The 20,077-nt window shown below is 35.4% G+C and overlaps 1 protein-coding gene across 3 annotated transcripts in view; it reads right to left on the reverse strand.

Moving 5' to 3' along the window:
• Positions 1 to 20,077, reverse strand: part of ERCC8 (ERCC excision repair 8, CSA ubiquitin ligase complex subunit) — a 43,185-nt gene that overhangs the window by 10,653 nt on the left and 12,455 nt on the right. For 2 of the 3 annotated variants that reach the window (XM_037155839.2, XM_037155840.2), the window contains 6 exons: positions 16,409 to 16,490; positions 15,281 to 15,349; positions 14,106 to 14,172; positions 8,696 to 8,796; positions 7,225 to 7,349; positions 347 to 544 (listed from right to left, as the gene is read on the reverse strand). In XM_037155839.2, coding sequence (XP_037011734.2) covers positions 347 to 544; positions 7,225 to 7,349; positions 8,696 to 8,796; positions 14,106 to 14,172; positions 15,281 to 15,349; positions 16,409 to 16,490 — 642 coding nt within the window. The remainder of the gene's footprint in view (positions 1 to 346; positions 545 to 7,224; positions 7,350 to 8,695; positions 8,797 to 14,105; positions 14,173 to 15,280; positions 15,350 to 16,408; positions 16,491 to 20,077) is intronic. The other variant, XM_053657406.1, reaches the window with a different exon arrangement.

The raw sequence follows: 20,077 nt of genomic DNA on the forward strand, positions 1-20,077 counted from the left end.
CAGTCACAGCACTTTCTCCATACACTGCACAAATCTTTCTTTGCATTTCAGTTGTGGGGTTTTTGTTTCATTTGGGTCAGTTGAAGTTGATAGTGATCAAATCAAGACATTAATTGAGAACAACCAACATTATATCATGCAGGAGATAGTCGACATCTCAAAATATCCAAATCAATAAAGTTATTGGTGTAAGTGAAAAATGTGTATTATTTTATGGAAAGAAAAACATATAGACTTTTTGGCCAACCCAATATAATTCCAGATGAAATTATAATTTATTCTTTTATATACAACTAGTCTGGCAAATTAGCTGAACATTTTAAATTCCCTTAAGTATCATTCTTACCTGGAAATTAGATTGAAACACACAGCAGTCAACACTTTTATAATGTCCCTTAAGCATAGTTATCTGTTCTCCTGAGTAAACTGTATAAACAGCAATGGTGCTACCATATGGCACAAAAACAAATTCTGAACTGCAGCCACAGGAGACAGCAAATTTCAATCCTTTTCTACTGTCATTATAAACTTTTCCATAATTCACCTGTGGGATGTAAAATCATAAAGTTACTCATTTCTTAAATCCGAATTAAAAAGACAACAAAGATTAGAAGTATTTACTTAAAATAATTGAATATATCATAAAAGCATTCTTACATATGTAAAGAAAATGACCAATGTTCTAATACAAATAAGGGCCAGTGATATATGAATGTACATTTCATATAAGAGAAATAAAGAGTAAAAAAAGCCACCAAAGCAAATGTTCACATTCAACCTTGATAGAAATGAAAATGCAAATTAAGGCATCCTGTAGGAATAATTTTTAACCATTTAGCAAAGATTTTAAGAAACCATAAGATAATATGGGTACAAGTGATATAAACATGTGGGTGACACTATAATTTGGTCATTCCTTCTAAAAGACCAAATTGTTTATTATGCAACAAAATACAAAGATGCTCTTTTTTGGGGTGGATAACATTTTTATTTTAAAACATTTTTAATTATGGTAAAATATACATATCAAAATTTGCCATCTAATCACATATAAGTGTTCAGCTCCGTAACGTTAACAATGTTCACAACTGTGCAATCATCGCCACCATCAACCTCCACAACTCTTTTCCTTTTGCAAAACTGAAACTCTGTACCCATTAAACTACAAATATGTTCTTATTCCTTAACCTAGTAACTACTCCTGGGAATTTGTTAGGGAAATAATTAAATGGCAAAAAGCTGTACTCCCAGAGGAATCCAATGCAGCATTAACTCAAATGACAAAATAACTGAGAATACATGTAAATTTCTAATAATATATTAACTCTATAGTTTGTAAAGCAATTAAAATAATAATTATGAAAATTATGCTGAAAATAGGAGTAAAAGCTAAGTACAAAAAACCACAGAAGCCCTGACTGGTGTGGTTCAGTGGGCTGGGCAACTGATCAATGTTTTTCTCACATATCAATGCTTCTCTCCCTCTCTTTCTCCCTCTCTCTAAAAATAAATGAAATGTTAAAAAAAATCCCACAGAACACAAATAGTGGATATACTATAATTTCAGTTTTATATATATAATTATGCATTTGGTATAAAAATAAAAATTTTGCAACTGTATGCCAAAGGTCCAAGTCCAACAGTACCTTTGTTGGCATCACCTGAGCAGTCCGAAATGCAGAATTCTAGGACCTACCCTAATCCTATTGAATTAGAATCTTCATTTTAACAAGCTCCCTAGGTGATCTGTAGGCTCATCAAGGTCTAAGAAGCTCAGGACTAAAGAAATTGACAGATTTACTTCCCACTGATAATTTAGATAAGTAGCTTAGGGTAGGTGCATAACAATTTGTGGATTATGAATGTGCAGATCACCAAAATGTCCCTTTACTATGGCTAATACCAGAGTTTGAACAGTTATTTGTCTTTCTAAGGGCTGGGTGAAAGTGTGTGTGTGTACACAACAGAGGCCCAGCTGGATATTTGCTGATAATCTGTGGACACTACACTTGGCTCACCTCCCCTCCCAGTTAACATGTGACAGAAATGAGCACAGGCATTTAGCTGCCTCACTGCCCTGTGGTAGAGTGAAACTTTAAAACATTAAAATATACAGTCAATTGACTTGTGTTTTTAAAACCCATTCCATACCCCCTTTTTTCTTTGCCTCTTATGAGTAATAAATTATTTAACCTCTGATTTTCACTTTTCTAATCTATTCAGTGGAAGTAACATCATCATCAAAGTTATTATGAAAAATCAAATGAAATAATGCATATGAGAGCACCTAGGACATAAAGGTACAGTATTCAGGAAGTTCCCAGATTTAATAATTCCAACAGCCCTGGCTGGCGTAGCTCAGTGGATAGAGCACAGGCCTGTGAACCACATGATCTCGGTTCGATTCCCAGTCAGGGCACATGCCTCAATTGCAGGCCAGTTCCCATCAGGGGACAGACAGGAGGCAGCCATGCATTGATATTTCTCTCCCTCTCTCCTTCCCTTCCCCTCTAAAGACAAATAAATAAAATATTTTTTAAAATTCCTAGATATATTTAAAAGTATTTAATATACATTCTCATTTGCATCTTTTGATCCTACATGTACAATTTGTAGAATGCCATGGGTAGGGGGTGGGGTTTGTGGAGAAAAACCACAAATCTTCTCAACTAGCAATTCTCTATTCTTCCTAGAAAATCATGAACTGCTAGACTGTGACGGTTCTATTCATATTTATCAGAGCAACTAGCTACAAAACCTATATTCCTTCCAAAATGTGAAGTGGAAAATGCTGAATGGGGTATATTGAACCAGCTCACTGACTTTTATCTTTGTCCTTATGCATCCACCCTTCAATCCATCTTCCAAGTTATTGTCCTATTAATCTCTGTAAATCACTGCTCTGATTAAGTTACCTGAGGGCTCAAAAGTACTATCTTTTCAATGTCTACGGAATAAAGTTCTAATAACAGATTAAGGAAAGGAAGGATTTGGCCTTTACTAAATGCTTACTATGTATCCTATACTGTGCTTGGTGATTGTCTAAGTTCCCATTTTATATCAATAAATACCATAAAAAGCAGTGTGATAATGGCGGAATTACTGTGGAGAAACGCGCTGCTTTTGGCTATGAAGCCTTAAAGGTGGTATGTACAGGCTTTGAAAAGATCTTGATAGGGCAGGAAAATTATAGACTGGGGATATGATGATGGCAAATCCAATTCCCTATCTTATGGATCCCTTTTATTGTTCCAGAAAATATATACATCTAGTCACTTAGTAAACACCTACAGTGATGCAGATTCCATCACAAAGCTGTTCATTTTACTGTCAAACAGCATAATTACTTAATAGTAATGATAGGCAACATTCACTGAAATGTCAACACTTGTAAGTATAAGACAATGGGTTAAATGTTTCACATGCATTTTCATGTAACATTCAGAACAATACTGTGAGATAGGTAGAATTTTATACAAACAGAAAGGTTAAATATTTCAATCAAGGTTTCTTGGCTAGTAAGTGACAGAATCAGAAACTGAATCTAGACTACATTAATGAAAAAGCACTATGCCATACTGTTGTAAACTATTTTCTTTCACCCCATAAGGTGATGATCACAGTCCATTGTAATACAAATAAGCACTACAGACTCTAGCAGCACCCACGCTAGACTAGAGGAGTTGAAGAGACATTGTGCCTGAGATGAATCTTGAAAGCTGAGAAGCAGCTCGGACAGGAAGGAGAGGAATAGTACCTTAAAGCAAGGCAACAGTAAATACAGCAGAATGGAAGGGTGGGAGAGCATGCCCTATTCAAAGAATGGGATAACTAATAGCATAATCAATAAAATATATTTAAAAAAAGAATTCTATGTAGCTCAGTATAGATAAGGACAGGGAAAAATGGGAAAGTGGCAAGACATAATGCTAGTGAGTTAGGAGGTACAGCTTATAAAGGCCTTCTGCACAAGAGGCAAAGGCTTTCAGTTTCAACAACCTGAGTGTATTGAGGAAACACTGAAAAACTGGGAGATGAGTTTGGGAAAAGTCAGAAAGTGATGGAGTAATTAATAGAGACCACAAGGGCCCAGAGTGAGGTTGGAAGGGAAAACAGGTATGAAAAAAATCAAGACGGAAGAATTTAAAGGTTTTGTGATTGATTTAACAACTGAGATAAGGGACAGGGAAGAATAAAGGACAGACCCTCAGTTTCTAGACCTTGGTGATTAGTGAATGATAATGCCAGTAACTAAACAGTAAGGACCAGAATGGCTATTTTGAAATTTTCTTCTTTTGTGCCTAAAGCCACCTTTCTGTGAATTGTTTGCTCTGTCCTCTAAGGCAATGGTCTCCAAAGTCCAGTTCTCATACCTCAAGGAGTCTGCAAAATGATCTATTAAGATATGAGAAGAAAACGGAGAACTTCTATTTCATTTTAATCTAAAAAATAAGAAATTAAGTTTTTATAAAATACCTAGACTCACAATAGTATTTGTATATAATTCATATATAATTGTACATATATATTGGAAACATGTATTCGTATATCTTTTTTAAACCAAAAAGGGCACTACTAATAAGCCAACACCAATATAATAGTTATTATTTATGGTATATGCCTACTATTCAATAGGTACAGTACTACTGTTTACATACTTCCATTTTACCCTCACAATTACTGTTTTGGAACATAATAATCCTGATTTTCATGATGGAGACATGGAAACTCTGACTGTAGTCCTTCATGATGTTACCGTAAATAAATTGTCTAATGTCCTCGAATTACTACATGGCAGGACTGAAATTTGCTTCTTATTCTGTCTGACAGCTCTTTAAATATTTGAAGACAGCGTGTTACTCTAAAGTCAGTTACTTTTACTGAGATCAATGTCCGAAATTCCTTTAAATGTACTTTGTAGGTGAGCTTCTGATCTATTCTAGTCACCTTTGTGTGAACGACTTTTGCTTTGATCGAAGTCATTTTAAAATGTATTATCTATTTTAAACACACTATTCAAGATAAAAATTTATTAGCAAAAATGCAAAGGATAAGAAAAGTTGAATAAAATCACTTTAACAATTTATGTACTCAATACCATTTATATCGATCACATTTACCTTTGACACACATGCCAGCCTATTTCTCCCAAGTGACCCTGTCATTTCTCCCCACAAGTCTTGAGTGACTCTCCACCTCATCCAGCAAAGAAGCCTAACCCCACACAAAGACCCAGAAGCCTAGATGCTCTGGTGTCCTGTTCCTCCTCTCCTATTACTCTCCCACTTGCTTAGTCTATTCTAACACAAGAGCACCTTAGATGTTCCTTGGGTATTTCTAGCATTGCTCCTGCCTGAGGGTCTTTGTATTTTCTTTCTTTCTTTGCCTGGAATGCTCTCCCTTCCAGATATCTAATGGATCACTCCTTCATTTCCTTCAGGTCAAATGTTATCTTCTTAGTGAGACCTATCTATGAAAAAACAGCAACTCCAACTTCCTAATATTTTCTATGCCCCTTTCTTGCTTTTCTTCATAGCACTCACCACATCTACCACATATTTTATCCATCCATCCACCCATCCATCCATCCATCCATTGATTGGAAAGACTGATGTTTTTCTTCCTCTCCCTGGAATGTAAGCTCCAGGAGGATAAGATTTTTCTGTTTTGTTTACTGCTGTATAATACTGCCTGGCAAATAGGAAATGCTTAAAAAGAGAAAAAGAAGGTATGATCTAATTAGGAATCAAAGATTCTAAACTAATTAGCAATGCCTGAGTTTCTAGCCTCAATCACAATGAAGAAGCATACTATAAAGAATACAAAGAACACTGTAGAGTATAAACAATTTTGATCATATAGTAAAATTAGTATGTAATAATGAAAGTGATACCTAGAGTGTATCAAAGAGAATTAGCTAGAAAGAATGATTAAAGAAATGAAGATTATTAATATTAACACCTACCTTAAGGTATTAAACAAATGCTTTAACAATCCAAGTGCCCATCAATAACAGATGAGTGGATAAAAAAAGCTGTGGTATATATATACAATAGAATATTACTCAGCTATCTAAAAAAAATGAAATCTTACCATTTGCCACAGAGCAGATGAACCTAGAAAGTATTATGGTTACTGAAATAAGCCAGAGAAAGACAAATAACACATGATTTCATCTAAAGAACAAAATAAATGAACAAACAAAACAGAAACAGACTTACAGATGCAGAGAATAGACTGATGGTTGCCAGACAGGAGGAGGATTGGGGACTGGGTAAAATATGTAAAGGGATTAAGATTACAAATTGTTAGTTACAAAAGAGTCATAGGGATGTACAGTACAGGATAGGAAATATGGTCAATAATATCGTAGTAATTACATATAATATCAAGTAGGTACTTGAAACATCAGGGGATCACTTTGTAAAGTACTTGTATATAATTGTCTAACCACTATGCTATCCATCTGAAACTGATACAATGTAATATTTAATGTAAACTGTAACTAAAAAAATAATACTTTAAGAAGTCTGGGTATAATTAGCATTATGGTGCTAGTAAAATCTAGAGTCAAACTCTGTTGTTTTCTACCTGTGCAAACTTAGTCAAGTTACCTAACTATTTTGTCTCATTTCCTCTTGTGTATAAAGGCTATTTTAATAAGAACTACATTGATAGTGTTGATGTGATGATTAAGTAAGATCATATATGCTCCAGCACATATATTAAATGTTAATTTTTATTAGCACAGGATCTGGCACATAACTTTCAATAAAGTAAAATGTCAAATTTTATGCTATATGTGACTTATAAACAAAATCCAAAATTAGTGCACAGAACATATAGTACTTTAATACTAAAATGTGTTTTAAAGGTACTAAATTCTTAATTGGTAATTGATTTCTAGTACTTTTTGAAAATTCACGTTATGGTCCTTGCCGGGCACACCTACAGTTTATATCAGTTGTTCCCAATCTTCCATCTACAGTGGATCAGTAAAGCAACGCTTCTCTACTATGTGGGGAGACTGCGGTGAGGGTGAGGTGGGGGAGATTGTCTTGAGTTGAGAATTACTAGTTCAAATAATGGGAAAACATAAAAAGAAAGCTGTGAGTCAGAGTTAAGAAACAGAGTTAAATCCACAGAAAAAAAAATCAAGTGTATGATACAGATCCATTTCTTTATTTTACATTCAAAACGTGGAGGTATTTAAAAATCTCTTACTAGTGTGTTCTCACCACTGGAACTATTCCAGAGCCTCATTCGATTATCTGTACCAACGGTGAGGAGGTGAAGCCCATCACTTGTAAAACACAAGCCATTCACTTTCCCATTGTGAGCAGTGTTTGCTGCAATGAAAAATACAATTCCATTTATCTGTTCTTGTATTCAGCACACATTTAATACTTGTTGATCTAGTTATTTAAACATATTAAAGGGCAACTAGTTGAATTACTTAAAATATATAGTTGATTATATTTAAAATTAATCATCCCTATGGATTATTTGAATATTATAAGCTGTGTATATGCACTCTTTTTTGCCCAAATTTTTGAGGGAAACATAAGAATTAGCATTATACGTGGGCAGTACCTGAAATACCTTGTATCTGTTCTTGTGCTTTGTAATTATTTGTTACTTAAAATTTCTTGTACCATAATATGTTAAAAAATAAGTGCTAAAATTCCTTTGTAATACAAAAAACAAGTATCTAAATATAAATAGATAAAAGGTTGAATTAAAAAATTAAAACAAAAGATTTTTTCCTGGAAGTTTGGGCCAAAAACCTGGTGTACATTATACATGGGAGTGTATTATACACAGCAAAATATATTATATAAATTAGAAACATAAAAATAGAGGAAAACTGAAAAACCACAGGGAGAAAATTCTGCCAAATATATTTGTCTTTAAAAAGTAAGCTGTGCTATAAAACTCAATTACATAATTTAACACTAAAATTTTAAATTAAGCACCTTTCAAACGTCTTATATACTATTTCTATTTTGAATCTAAAAATCCACAGAATACTAAAAATCATTAATAGTACTATTTCTATTAAAAAACTTTAACAGAAAAAGAGAACTGTTCTACTCTCACCAAAATTTATATTACTTTAAAAATAAACACATTTGAGAAGGCATAATTCTCAATAGCCTTATTTATTTAAATAAAAAGATTATAAAAATCATAGATTTTATATAGTTCTTCCTTATATACTTCTGGCCCAGAATTGTGAATCAGAATTTTAATGTACACAAAAATGAAATTCTATTGAAAAATACAGTTGTGATATTTTATCTCCTGGATTGCAGCTGACACATTTAACACAACTGCAAATTTTATTGTGACACAATAGACACTAAATGTCACTACTCCTTCAAACTTATTACTTTGTAAGTGGCACTAAATTTGTATGAGTTGGCATTACTGGAAGAAAAAAAAGCAACAAGTTAATCCAGAAAAATTTCTACACTTGAAAATGCAGCGACATATGAAATGCCACACTTACTTGTATCTTAAAGGAAAGTCAACCATAATTTATTTAAATTATGAAATTGATTGTGAATGACTTTTTAAAAAAATCACAAAACTTGATATTTGTCGATATACATTTATTACTTGGTTTCACTCAAAACTTTCAAACAAAAATACTATTTTTTTATATTTCTATACTAGTGCATTTTTTCATTACCTGATTCAACAGCTTGTGAGTTTTTCCCATTATGCTGATCAAGAGTAATCAGACATCCTGATGCTCTCCTCACATCCCATAATTTCACTCTATTGTCGGCACTGAGAAGAAATAAATGTTACATTGACATATATATAACTAGGATAGCGACTGCACCCTCTCCAGCTACCTTTATAGTGTTACAGCACACAGAAAGCTCAGGATATTTGTACATTTGGGTTATTTTCAGCAAATAGTCAATAGGAGCACAAAGAAATAAAAAAAATTTTAAAGGTAACCTTTTCTTAAATCACAAGGACAGAATTCTGCTACTTTTCATTTTGTTTTTAATGACATGAACATCTTTCTCCCCAAGGCCTAGGTAGGCTTAGAGCTCAATACTTATTTAAGCAACTCTGTCATTACATCCTCACTATTTTTATTATTCAAATGTTGTCTAGACAATCAAGCAGTTAACTGATTCCCCTTTGCTTCAGGATCCATTCCATGAATTTGGTGGTATTTTTTTAATGTGACAAAACCATCAGAACAAAGTGAATAATAAGAACAATGTACTTTTATTTGACTTCCTGTACTCAATTAATCTTTGCCCAATATGCAAGAAAGAAACTTAATGTCTTCTGGAAGTTAGATATTTATTTTAATTTTAAAGGAAAAACCATGATCACACATTATTTTCAGCTTCTGAACTACTCTTAAAGAATACTGATCAGTTCAACTTATGCTTTCATATCCTCAAAAAGACCTCGACAATATTGTAATCCACTGGGTTTGTCTAGGCTATTTTAATTGGAAAACCATCGCATTGCATTTTATAAACCTATTCATTAAAAGGTAAACCATATGTGTGTGTGTGTGTGTGTGTGTGTGTGTGTATGAATAACTGGTTGGGCTGGCCAAAAAGTTCATTTGGTTTTCTCCGTAAACTGGCCCTAGTAGCACTTAGTTATCTTTAACTTCATTCGAAACAATTTTGTGAGATTGTATTGTGACAGCTGTCACATCAGCATGCATCAAAAAAAAAAAAAAAGATTTATCAAAATTGGTAGATTTTTGTGTAGTCATTTTAATACTGAAGGTGGAAGAAAATAAGCAACATTTTTGGCATATTATGCTTTAGTATTTCAAGATAGGTAAAAATGCAACTGAAACTCAAAATAAGATTTGTGCCATATATGAGAAGGTGCTGTGACCAACAGAATGTGTCAAAAATGGTTTGTAAAGTTTCGTGCTGGTGATTTCTCCCTGGACAACATTCCATGGTTAGGTAGCCCAGGTGGAGCCGACAGCAATCAAGTCAAGACATTAAATGAGAACAGTCAATGTTAATACATTGTGGGAGACAGCTGATACACTCAAAATATCCATATCAATAAGGTTACTAATGAAAGTGAAGAATGTGCCTTTTATGGAAAAAAATGAATGTTTTGGCTAATGATGTGTGTGTGTGTGTGTGTGTGTGTGTGTGTGTGTATTCTTGATTCATTTCACAGATCACCATCAAGGCTGGCCAATTAGAACAGTAAGCAAAGCACTAGCATTTTCCATTCTCAAGTTGATTTTCTTTCCAGCTGGGGAAAACATGTGCCATGGGATAAGTCTGACGATTTAAGTCTCTTCTAAAACAGATTAAATTTAGAGATATCTGACTCCTAACACTAATTACTGAATTTATTCTGGTACTGATTCAAATTCCTAGGGTACTCTGAGAACCAAATGTCTCTTAGCCTCCCTGTGATTTGAGGAAAACTCAGTTAGGCAGAAACAATGTAATTTCACCCTAACATGGACCCACAACGAGAACCTAGCTCCTCACCATCACACCTCTTTAGCCAGCCTCTTAAGGCTACATTTTAGACCTTGTTCTAGTTCAGAAATTATAAATTTCAACATAACATTCTGCAAACTATTAACAAATAGTTTGGGGACCAAACTGTGACAGAGAGGGAAGGCTAGAAGCTTTACAAAAATCCAGACAGATATCTTTATAAAACTGTGGGGAGACTTCCGGCAAGGTGGAGGCATAGGTGGAGATACCCTGCTTTCTCACACAACCAAGTCTAGAGACAACAAAATATTAGCAACAGAAAACAAAGCCAGAACACAGAAAATTGAACTTTTCGGAAGTCTGATAACAACAAATTCTTCAGCCTGACCGGTAAGAGGGGCGAAACCAGCAGTTGGCGGAGCAGGGTTGCACAGGAAAACTCGGTCAGATGGACTCAGGCACTCGGATCCCAGGCGTGGGGTTGTAACGGGCAGACCCAGTGAGTGACCGGCAGACCCAGCAAGGGCACAGGGCAGTGGGTTGACTATGGTCGTGCGCAGATAGACCGGAGGGGGAGTGGGTGGTGAGACGGGACCGAGCAGGACCCAGTGGTGAGAGGCAGCAGAGGGGACCGCCATTTCCCTGCTCTGACCCCGTCCCCACATACAGCATCGCAACCCAGAGACCTGGGTGGTCCGCCCTGGTGAACACCTAAGGCTCCGTTCCTCATACTTAATGGGCACGAACAGAACAAAAATGGCCCAAGAAGATCTCAAAGCCCCAGAGCCCATAACTCTAAGCAATGAAGAAACAGCAAAACTTTCAATAGCAAACAGTTCAGAACACTGGTGATCAGGATGCTCACAGAACTGGTTGATTTTAGTCACAAATTAGAGGAACATGTGAAGGCTAAACAAATTGAAATGAAGGGAAATGCACAGGAAACCAATAGTGATGAAAAGAAAACTGGGACTCAAATCAAGGGAGTGAACCAGAAGGAAGAAAAAAAGGGCCAAACAGGAAAATATGAAGAAACAAGAATTCAAAAAAATGAGGAGAGGCTTAGGAACCTCCAGGACATCTTTAAACGCTCCAACATCCGAATTATAGGGGTACCAGAAGGGGGAAAGGAACAGCCACAAGTGGAAAACTTATTTGAATAAATAATAAAGGAGAATTTCCCCATTCTGGCAAAGGTAACAGACTTCCAGGAAGTCCAGGAAGCTCAGTGAGTCCCAAAGAAGTTGGACCCAAGAAGAAACACACCAAGGCACATCATCATTACATTAGCCAAGAGTAAAATGAAGGAGAGAATCCTAGAAGCAGCAAGAGATAAGCGGACAGTCACCTACAAAGGAGTTCCCATCAGACTGTCAGCAGATTTCTCAAAAGAGACCTTACAGGCAGGAAGGGGCTGGAAAGAAGTATTCCAAGTCAGGAAATCCAAAGACCTACAACCAAGATTACTCTATCCAGCAAAACTTTCATTTAGAATGGAAAGGCAGATAAAGTGCTTCTCAGATAAAATCAAGTTCAAGGAGTTCATCATCACCAAGCCCTTATTATATGAAATGTTATTGAAGAAAAAGAAGATAAAAAAGATGAACAGTGAAAGGACAGCAAACTCACAGTTATTAACAACCATACCTAAAACAAAAGCAAACTAAAAGGACAGCTAGATCAGGAGCGGAAACATAGAAATGAAAATCTCATGGAGGGTTAGCAACAGGAGAGTGGGAGGAGAAGAAGGGCGGAGAAGGTACAGAAAATAAGTAGCATAGACGGTAGGTAGAAAATGGGGGGGCAAGAATAGTACAGGAAATATAGAATCTAAAGAACTTGAGACACATGGTCATAAACTAAAGGGGAGAATGGTGGGGGCGGGGGTGCAGGGTGGAGGGGAATGAAGGGGGGAATAGAAAAACTGTAATGGCATAATCAATAAAATAAATAAAAAATAAAAATAAAAATAAAAAATAAAACTGTGGGGACCAAACTGTGACAGAGAGAGGGCTAGAAGCTTTACAAAAATCCAGACAGTATCTTTATAAAACTAATCTGAATAACTTTTGTAAAAATTCTGCAAAAAAAGTTTTATTAAAATATATCAAAAAATTTGGCTACTACTTCCCATCCCTTCCGTTTTTTAATTTCCTTACTCTAATACACATATTACTTCTATCTTATTAGGTCCTTGATCCCCTTCCATAAACCGTTTTTGCAATTTTTTAAAGACTTGATTTATTTTTAAAGAGGGGGAGAGAGAAAGAGAGGGAGAGAAACATCAATGTGTGGTTGCCTCTCACGCACCCTCCCCTGGGGACCTGGCCTGCAACCCAGGCACATGCTCTGACTGGCAACCAAACAGGGGACCCTGTGGTTCACAGGCCAGTGCTCAATCCACTGGGCCATACCAGCCAGGGCTCTTTTTGTGACTTTTTACTCCCATGACTTCAACAATTTTCACACAATTGTTAAGTCTATGTCATTTAATGTTTTAATTTCTGTGGCTTAGTACACAGCTGTGGTCCACACCTTTGACTAAGCACACAACACTGACCAGCAGCATTCGTATGTGCCCCTAAAAAGATCTCTCACCAAACTGGTAAAACTGTTCATCCAAATATTTACTACTTTGCTTTAAAATTCAATCCCCATTCTGGTATTTTCAATAGATGACATAAAGTTCTACTCCACTAAAAAACAACAGAGGCCACTAGGTTTGCACTTCTTGAACTCGCTGCAAACTCATAAATTAAACTGGATTCATGTCTACTCTTTCCTTCATTCATTTAGTCTCCCAATGCCCTTCATGTGTCAAATCAAGTGTCCCCCTTCTACCTGGACTCTTGATACCACCCTCTTCCTTTTGTTTAAGGTCTTGAGGTAACAACTATTCCCTCCATTTCTTACCTTCACCAATTCTTCTCTATTGATACTTTCTTCTCAGCATTTAAACAGGAAACTCTTCCCTCCAGCAAATGAAACCCACCAAGCTCCTGCTCCTCTCAGAGTCAAGTGCTTCTGTTCTCTTTTCCCAAATTACACTTCTCAGAGCTGTAACTCTACTAAGGAATTTTCAGTACATCCTGTAATTTTCAGTATGTCCTGCTGATTTTTTTTGACTACTCCCCACAGACTGTTAGCTTCTTGAAGGGCACATGCCTTGGATTAACTGTGTCCCTAGCACAGTGTTTGGCACATGGTAGGAAGTCATTAAATATTAGTAAATTGAATCAATGAAGTGATGTGTCCAATCAGATTCAAAGTAATTCTGGATTACAGAAAATAAATAAAAAGCTACTGTTTTTAAATGAATAGTGCTATACTTATATATGTAAAACACACAGCTGTTTTACTGTTTTTCCAGCAGTACTAGATTTACACTGCTACATAAATTCCCATTTTCTCTACTTTAAAAAGTGAGCACCTTCAAGAAGCATAATGCGTATCAGAATTATGATGCCAAGGAAGATTTCGTCTGGTGTTAATTAATTAAAACCTGTAACTCAATTATTTTACATTTGAGGACCCAATTAATAACCACACATGCATCTTACATAAATGTAGTCTTTCATTACATAAAGGAAAATGTAGTTTTCATTAATTATTAACTTCAAGACCAAATTATCTGTAATTCACCTTGCAGTTGCCAAGATATATTCATAACGTGGTGACCAGGAAACTGCCAATACTTCTTGTCTGTGACCTGCAAAAACGACTGTATGAAAAGTCTTGCAAAATATTTGAAAAATCAAAAGATAAACTACAATTATTTTTTTGATTCTGAAGTCAAAAATATTAAAGAAAGATTGATAAACAATCTGTTTAATTGTTAATATGAAATCTATAGGGCATTTCTCACACATGGTATTTTATTATAGAAGGCCTGGCTTTGCTTTGGAAAGAACAGGGAGAACAAGTGATTCTTTCTTCTTAAGTTCAGCTGTTGTTGGCCTAACAACTCAATCCATCAATAGGTGACAGAGCTAAAGCTCACTTATCTCTCTACAGCAAGATGCCATTGCAACAAGTCATACAAGATAAACATGCTAAACAATAAAAAGTTTTCTAACTTTTCAGAAAGTTATAAAACAAAAAATTATTTTAATTCATGACTATGAAAAAAGATGTCAAAAATTTTTCTATAAAGCGCCAAGTGCTGAGTTCACAGGGTAAGTGATGTTCAGCATCTTAACTGACTTTTACTTAACTATTCAAATCAGTTATTTTAATCTACCTAGTTTATATCAAATAAAAACTCATGATAATATAAAACAAACATTATATCTTTCCCCAAGTTTTCCTTACATATTTGTTTCTGAAATGATTAAAGATACTATATTTCTGAATTACATTCCATTCTTTCATTGTTTAGAATTAGATGATCTACTATCAATAAAAAGTAGCAAAATTTAAATTAATAACTTCACCAAAGTATTATTTTATTTTTCTAAAATATTTTCAGAGAAAAAAGCACCTAAATATTAAGAATCTTTACTCAGCCAGAGCAATATTAGACTATGTTCAAGAGACAAATGTACTCATTTAAGTTTCATAAAAAGTTTATTTTTTCATATGCATAAATAAGTTTTGAGTTAGACCTTTCATAACCTTTGAGCTCCCCCTATGGCAATTGTTCATGTAAATGTCTCCTAAATAGTTCAGTCTTATAAGAATAATGAATGCACAGAAGGATCTTTATTTCCCTGTTGACTTTTAACGACTACCGCAAAATACATCAGTCATGTCACTTACAAAGAATACATTGTTAGTAATGTTTCTTTTTATTGAATGTTGTTACAAATAAAAAATACCCTGAAGAATGTGGCAACAGGATCCAGACTTTAAGTCACAAAGTTGTACTCTGGGCCCTCTAGTACCAACTGTAAAACAAAAATAAGAATGGTTAAAGATAATTTTATTTTAAGTCATCATCAAAAGGAAATAAGAAACTACCATTATGAATTATGGCCTTTTCACTGCATCCATGCAGAAACGTGAAAATGTATTCTAAAAATGCACTTTGAATCATTTTTACTGTTTATAATTAGAAAACTTATTTTAATAGTAGTTATATTTCAGTACTAAAACAACTCTATTATTGCATTATTTTTAACATTTAATTTAGAAATAATATATTTGCTTACAGAAAGTTGCAAAGATAGTATGGAGAGGCCTTTATTTACACTTCAATCAAGTTCCCTCAATAGTTATGTTAGGTAACTATAGCACAATATCAAATCCAGGAAATCTGTATTGGTACAGTGTGGTATATAATTCCATGCTATTTTATCACCTTCAATTATTTTATTTTAATAACTCAGGTTTTCCATGATAATGAAATACTTCCAACCACTAGTAGCAAATTTATAGATACTCTGGACACAAAAAGAGTGGACCATAAAGACAATTTTATGCCCAGCTCTTCTCTAAGATGAAGTAGCTGACTGGCACCTGGAGGTAAGGAGATTCAGGCAGTGCCAGAGAATAATAAAATCACAGGGACCTGACCCCTGAAACCAAAAAAAATTTTTTCTCCCCAAAACATGAAAATTTTGTTGCAGGTACTTTCATAAAAATGGATGTTTAATTTGAATCACACAATTTTAGAGAAAAAGAAATAATTTCCTCATTTTATTGTGTCAAATTGAAAAAGTTGTCAAATTTTGTTCGTGTAAAATCTTTGAAACTTTGGTGGTTTATAGGTGATTCTTTGGGAACAGAAAGGTACCTTCTTAATTAATCTTTGGTTCCTACCCATTAGCACAATGCCTGACTTGCAGAATTTAAGCTGTTAAGCTGAATATAACATGCACTTAAGTCTTTTCTAAAAAAGAATGTTGTTTTTTACCGGGGTTAAAATATCTATACCAAAACTAACTTGATATGGAAAGGGAGAAAGTTTTCAAAATGTTACAGAGCAAAAGAATACATATACACACCTGCTACCAAAGCGTGCTTGGTGGCAACTGGAGACATATGATGACTATAAACCGTTTCTTCAAAATTAAATACATCTGCAGTCTGATAATCAAAAGACATTTTTTAAGTGTAAGTTCTAATTAGTGACAAATGCAACAAATTTTCTATTTACTTATTTTCACATTGTTAGCAATTTTTAAATTGACTGCTAGCAATTTATCTGACAAACATAGGAATGGTTAATACCCTCAAAAACCTGATTATTTAAAATCCTATGATAGTTATAACATTTTCTCCCTCTTGTGAGAAAAATAGTTTTTCTCTAGTAAATCACAGAGATTAAGATTCAAGACAACCCCCGGCTCATCATCTTTCTCTCTACCCCATTTGGGGACTTCATCATCTACATGATCTAGCCAGTACTCCACGTCTTAGTTTCACACGAGTTCGGCTACCACACCCAGGATACTCTCATCACCTCCTTTCAAATCATTCATTTCAGTTATATACAACTACAATCACCTGTCATTCATTTTCAGCTTTTTCCACCCACCTACTTCCAGGACACCCAAATAAAGCCCGGAATTCCTATCAATACTTCCCATCTTCACTTTCCCTTCTTGAGCCTGGATTCCAAGGTCTGTCTGATACTTCAACTGCCAGTATCTTCAACTCTTTTGCTGTTATCCTTGCACTAGTTGAGATCTCAACCCTTGATGACTCCAAATGTCTGCCTTCTGTGCATCCATATTCAGGTTGATCTACATCAGAAGTTAGCAAACATTTTCCATAAAGGGTCAGGCTGTAAATATTATAGACTTTGAGGGCCAGCTACTCATTTCTGACATTGGTGCATCAAAGTGGAAACAGACAACAAATGAGCATGTCTGTGTTCCAATAGCATTTCATTTACACAAAGAGGCCATGAGCCAAAACTGGCCTGTGGGCTGCAGTTAGCTGACCTCTGTCTTACCCTAGTGAAGTAAGTTTTTTTTAAAAGATGTACTTATTCATTTATTTTTAGAGAGGGGAGAGAGAGAAAAAGAAGGAGAGAAATGCTAATGTGTGGTTGCCTCTCAAGGCATTCTCTAAAGGGGATGTGGTCTGCAACCCAGGCTTGTGTCCTGATCGGGAATCAAACCGGCAACCCCTTGGTTCACAGGCCTGCACTCAACCCTCTGGGCCACCGTGGTTCTACCTTTATAATAAGGTAGAATGGTTATCACCATAAACGATCATTAATCTCAACAATGCTTTCAATACTGACTGCCAGTCCTACCATAATTCACTAGCATTCTCTGCAATATTTGTAGCTATTTCGAACTTTCTGCACTTTCCACAAACACCGCTACTTGGTCCCAACAGGTGGATCTGATCATATATTCCAAAGAGAAAACAGAAGGCAATCAGTAAGAGTTCTCTTAATGTTTTATCAACAAGCTTACAAACATATTTGCTTGCACTTAGCCTTTTTCCTTCTTCACTCCTGGTACCATAGAAAAATGATCCCTCCTCATATATATATATTTTTTGGGATCACTGGGTTAAGAGTGTGCCTTCTGGTTCCTCCACTGCAAAGTTACCTCTTTCCCCTTCGCAATTAGTGAGTAATTGGCAGGGACATATTTCGAGACTACGTAAACACCCTGTTCCTCATTAAACTTTCATTTACTATTTTGAGCATACATTGGTTATTCCTGATTCAATTAGTTACAACTTTGATAGTTGCCAAATGATGATTAATTAATTATACCTGATTTTATTTGTTGGAAGTTTTTCAAGTACAGTTTTCTGTTTATTTCTCCCATCCCAGCCCACCCGCCCCATGCACCCCACCTCCCTCCCATTTCCACCCCCCTTAGTTATTGTCCCTGTGTCCTTTATACTTGTTCCTCCAAATCCCTCCCATTTTTCCCCCTTAAATTCCTCCCCTTTCCCTCCTATTTAAAGGAAATGTGTTCAGATACCTATTAGCATTGTCGGAAATCTCATCCTATATATTATCTCCTCTATATCCTGGGTATCTATAACTTCTGCCTCCCTACAGGCTCATTCCCATCAGCACTAAAAAAAATGTTCAAGTTTCTTTCATCTTAATAGCACCTCCTCCCAAAGACACACGCACACACACACACACACACACACACACACACACACTTTCACCCAAATTTCTCCTATTTTTTTTCCTACAGAAATAGAAAAGAAAAATCCTATAATTTGCATGGAACTGCAAATGATCCCAAACAAGCAGAGCAATCTTGAGACAGAAAAACAAAGCTGAAGGCATCACATTTCCTGATTTCAAACTATATTACAAAACAGCAATCAAAACAGTATGGTGTTAACAAAAAAGCAGACACACAAATCAAAAAAAGAATAGAAAGCCAAGAAATAAGCCCAGGCATATATGGTCAACTAGTTTACAACCAAGGAGAATCTCTTCAATAAATGTTAAAAAAACTGGAAAACCACATGCAAAAAAAAAAATTCTTATATCATATACATAAATTAACTTGAGACTTGAATTTAAGACCTGAAATCATACAAATCCTAGAAGAAAACATAGGGATAAGCTCCTTGACTATGCTTGGATTCAAAAAGCAAAAGTAAATATAAAACCAAAAACCTTCTGCACAGCAAAGGAAACCATCAACAGAATGAAAAGGCAATTGACAGAATGGGAGGTAATATTTTCAAACCATGTATCTAATAAAGGGCTAATATCTAAAATATACAAAACAGTCATTCAACTCAATAGCAAACCCCACCCCCAAAGAATCCAATTAAAAAAGAACAGAGGAGCTAAATAGTTTTTCAAAGAAGACATACAAATGGCCAACAGGTACATGAAAAGGTGCTCAACATCCCTAAGAAACAGGGAAATGCAAATCAAAACCACAATGAGATATCACCTCACACCTTTTAGATAATAGTAAGTTATTACAAAAAAGATAATAAGCAACAAATGTTGGCAAGGATGACGAAGAGAATCCTTGTACACTGTTAGTGTAGCCACTATGGAAAACAGTATGGAGGTTCCTCAAAAAGTTAAAAGTAGAACTACCATGTGATCCAGCAATTCCACTCCAGGGTATTCATCCAAAGAAAACAAAGTCACTAATTTGAAAAAATATACACAGCCCCATGTTCACTGCAGCTTTATTTTATATATGTGAATATCGTTCAGCCATGAGAAATAAGAAAATCCTGCCATTTATGACAACATAGTCGGACCCTGAGGGAGTTATGCTAAGTAAAGTAAGTCAGTGAGAGAAAAACAAATACTGGTTGATCTCTTTTATATGTTGAATCTAAGAAAACCAAACTCACAGAAGCAGAATGAAGTGGTGGTTACCAGGGGCTAGGAAGTGGGGGATATGGGAAGGTGTTGGTCGAAGGGCTCACATTTCCAGTTGTACGACAAGTAAGAGAAAATGTTGCCCAGGGAAGAGGACTTGAGGCAGGGAGTACAACACAATCAAGGTATGATCAGAGGCAAAAGATCAGTTTAGTGGTGGCAAGACATTTATGCACAAAGAGGTAGAAGCTGAAGTTGAGGGACCAGTGGGTAAGGTTATGGAAAACTGAGACTGTTAGGCTGAACTTAGACAAGGGAAGTCACTAGTGGACTTGGGTACAGAAAGCATAAAACAGCTTTATAATAAGATTAATTCTGGGGTAGAACTTAT

This window comes from Artibeus jamaicensis, unplaced genomic scaffold (assembly GCF_021234435.1).
Source record: "Artibeus jamaicensis isolate MK-2021 breed Jamaican fruit bat unplaced genomic scaffold, CSHL_Jam_final scaffold_369, whole genome shotgun sequence".
Lineage (NCBI taxonomy): Eukaryota > Metazoa > Chordata > Mammalia > Chiroptera > Phyllostomidae > Artibeus > Artibeus jamaicensis.